The sequence below is a fragment of the Enhydra lutris genome, unplaced genomic scaffold (assembly GCF_002288905.1).
Source record: "Enhydra lutris kenyoni isolate GAN:26980312 unplaced genomic scaffold, ASM228890v2 scaffoldscaffold10, whole genome shotgun sequence".
Classification (NCBI taxonomy): Eukaryota; Metazoa; Chordata; class Mammalia; order Carnivora; family Mustelidae; genus Enhydra; species Enhydra lutris.
Window position 1 is genome coordinate 5,223,627 of NW_019154094.1, and position 3,617 is coordinate 5,227,243.

Consider the following 3,617-nt stretch of genomic DNA (forward strand, 5'->3'; position numbering starts at 1 on the left):
CTCTTGGCCAGCGTGGACCAGTGAGCAGGTGGCAATAAGGCATGAGCCTTACTGAGCTTCCATCACTTACTCAAGGTCCTGGGGAGGAGGGGGTGGGGCTGGTATGGCTCCGAACAGCCCAACCCAGGGAGGGAGAACCCCGGGTGGATGGTCTATGGGTCCCAGGGCTGTGCCGCCTCCAGTGGGCAGTGACCTCCCACTCACCTACAGAAGCCCGTGCGGGGGTCGGGGGTGGGGGCGCATGTCCTTGCTGGGAAGCGCGCACCGCCCAGGTTCCCACCAACGCCAATCCCGTGCGGAGGACAAACGTCATCTTTGAGTAAATTTAACACTCAACTGCATTTTCGTCTGGGCCCTTTTTATGTTTGTTTTTGCCTTTCTTTTAATAGTTTGCTTCTATTTCCATCCTCACGGGTCCATGCTCTGAGTTCAAAGCTACCTCAGACACGTCTCTGGCGTTCGTTAACAGGATGTCCTTGAACCAGGTCTGTGAGTGCTAAACCACTGTGCAGTGGGGTGGCCCCAAATTAGGTCAGTCACGGGTCCCAAGAGCGGATCTGGGAGAAGTTCATAGGGACTTCCCTGCTGTTTGGTGTTCCTCTTCTCCCTTCATCCTTCTTCCAAGCCACCCTCCCTGCCTGGTTCCTGCCCCCTGACCACCCCCTGCTTCTTCCCTCCACTCTGAAATCTGGACTCCTCCAGCTTCCTTTCTCTCCAACCTCAGACCTCCCCCTTCCCCCACCGCAGTCCTGGGCGGGGAGTTCTCCCCACCGGCTCTGTAGCCCAGACTTGACCCACCCCCCAACCTCCATGGAATTTTCTGGGATCTTCTGGGAGCAGGGGCAGCGCTTCACAGCTTGCTTAACTCCTGGCTTTCCTCACAACATTTTTGTTAAATCCCATAGCAGTCCCCCACTCACGGATCCCTAGCCTCTCTGCACCAGCTCTCTTCCCAAGTGACACCACTCTGTGGCTTCCTTTGTCCCCAGATCCTCTCTTGGGATGCCCCCCCTCCACCAAGGTCTCTCAACCATTCACTGTTGTTCTCCCCGAGCCTTCTAGATGCCCTACGGATGCACAGAGCGGGCTTCTGCCCTGGGGTCTGCACACAGAGCTCCCACAGGACACTTTACCCTCCACTGCTGGCTGTCACCCCCTCAGAAGTGTCCTGCTGTCACCCCACCTCGTATCACTGGGGAGCAGTGACAAGTCAGTTCCCTTATCTGGGACAGCCAGGAGGACGCCTGTCTAAAGGCCAGGGGGAAATCAAAGGCGGGGTCCAGGGGGAACCGGGAGGAGAAAACAACTTCCTGGTTTCTCTCAGAGGCTTGAGAAACACTGTAGGGGTCTGGAGAAGCTTTCAAGTTGTTTTCTTTGGGTTAGTCCCTGAAACCGTGACCAGTGACTTGTGGTGTAGAGCTCCCCAGGGCTTAAACAGTGGCTTCTCTTGCCCCCAAAGTCAGGACCGGGGCTGCTCAGAAGAAAGCCGGTCTCTCAGGGGCCCCAGGCCATTCCCACGGCAGCTCAGATGGTGGGTCGGGAGGCTGTGCCCTGCCCCCCTGGAACTCTGTCAAGGGGTAAGTCATCTCTGTATTTAACCAGTGACGTCTATGTTGATGCTGGGGATGGTTTCACTTTTGCAAACCTTTGTTTCTGTCCTTGGAGAGAAGAACTCGGCCAGCCTGTCACAGGAAGCTATCTGCCAGGGTGAACAGACCTTTTGAACACGTAGGAATTAGGACTGATATTTATTTCAAGACACTAAACGGCGCTGCTTGGCTCTCTTTGATGGTGCGTTTCCTTAAATATTATCTTCAGATAGGCAAACCGTATTTCCACCGGGAGAATTTAAGTTCTGTGAAGAGGTATAATGCTTACTTTAATTTCCCCGGTGGTATTAGCGCATGGTCCAGTACGTGACGGCTTAACAAAGAGGTATTTACAGCAGCCGCTCTCAGCAGGTGCGGATGCATCAGAGAAATGTTTATTTTCTGAGCTGTAGACCTACTCTAGGTAAAATGAACCACCAGCAAAGAGACAGGTGGCTTCACGGACACTAATTCCATTTTTATTTTCCCACTCCAGGACCACCCAGCTGTATGAAGGAAAATAATCTTGCCGGTCCGTGCGGGGCAGCCTGAAGATGGATAATTACACGTCAGCCCCCGACGATGACTATGACGTCCTCATCGAGGATGACGTGAATAGCGGCGAAGTAGAACAGTGCGTCCCCTACGACCCCAAGGTCCTGGCGGCCCGCGTGGTTCCGCAGCTCTCCACCGCCGTGTTCCTGGCAGGTCTCCTGGGCAGTGTCTGGGTCGTGCTTATCCTGGTGAAACATAAAGGACTCAAGCACAGGGAAAATATCTACCTCCTAAACTTGACCATTTCAAATTTGTGTTTCTTGCTGGCCCTGCCATTCTGGGCCTACACTGGGACACACGGGGGGGTTCTCGACAACCCCTTCTGTAGAATTCTAGTGGTACTGTACTCCATAGGCCTGTACAGTGAAGCGTTTTTCAACGTCCTCCTGACCGTGCAGAGGTACCTGGAGTTTTTCCCTGTGAGCTTGCCCTCCACCACCCGGACAGCACGCTGGGGCTTGGTCTCAAGTGTTCTGGCGTGGGTCCTAGCCGCTCTGGTCATTTTGCCCGAATCCGTGTTTTACAAAGCTCGGATGGAAAGCCAGACATCCAAGTGCTTCTTCGGACGACCTCACTTCCTGCCGGCAGAGGAGACATCCTGGAAGCGTTATCTGACCTTAAAGATGAACATTTTGGGACTTCTTTTTCCACTGTGCGTTTTTGTCTTTTGCTACGCGCGAGTGAGAAAAATACGAGGGTCTGGGGAGAGGAGGTCTGGACGTTCTAAGCTTGTTTTTGCCATAATGGCTCTTTTCCTTCTGATGTGGGGACCCTACAATATCGCCCTTTTCCTCTTCACTTTCAAAGACTCTTTCTCCCTGCATGACTGCAAGAGTGACTACAACCTGGACAGGAGCGTTCAGATCCTGAGAATTGTTGCGGCCACCCACTGCTGCGTCAACCCCCTCCTGCACACGTTCCTCGACCCCACATTCAGAAGACACCTCTGCCGCCCTTGCTCAGTGTGCAGTGGCTGTCCGCTTCAGTCCAGGGAGGAATCTACACGAGAGGCATCCAGAGAAGGACACGACCATTCCATTCCCCTCCAAGCTAGTGTAAACTAGCTTCTGTCTAAGGCAGCACAAATAAACATTGATTTTTGTAACATTGCCCTGTTTTGCGTTTTTTTTTTTAATGCATTTGTGTATAAAACAGGATACAGGAAGAAAAGCGGGGAGGTGAACCAGCATTTTCCAAGCACCGAATTTGTCTCAGGTGTTGTGGAAGGCTGTTTGCTAACCTGAGCCCCTTTGCACCTCAATACTTGACCATGGGTGTGGATGGAATGTGTCTCATTTCGCTAAGGAGGGAACTGAGGCATGGAAATTTGTCTAGGTTCATGCAGCTGGAAAGTGGCAGGGATGGGACACAAACGTGAGTGCCACTCACTCCAAAACCTAGGCTTTGTCCCAGCATGCCAAAATTCCAAAAATCAAGCAAGGAAACAGGAGAAATATATACGTACCCTTAAAA

General features: G+C 52.7%; 1 protein-coding gene across 1 annotated transcript; it reads left to right on the forward strand.

Annotated features, from left to right (window-relative positions):
• The first annotated feature begins 1,550 nt into the window (after positions 1-1,550).
• LOC111144238 (C-C motif chemokine receptor like 2) lies at positions 1,551-3,233 on the forward strand. The gene is made up of 2 exons (XM_022498451.1): positions 1,551-1,577; positions 2,086-3,233. Exon 2 carries the CDS (start codon positions 2,144-2,146, stop codon positions 3,206-3,208), a length of 1,065 nt encoding a protein of 354 aa, XP_022354159.1. The 5' UTR covers positions 1,551-1,577; positions 2,086-2,143; the 3' UTR covers positions 3,209-3,233.
• The last annotated feature ends 384 nt before the right edge of the window (positions 3,234-3,617 follow it).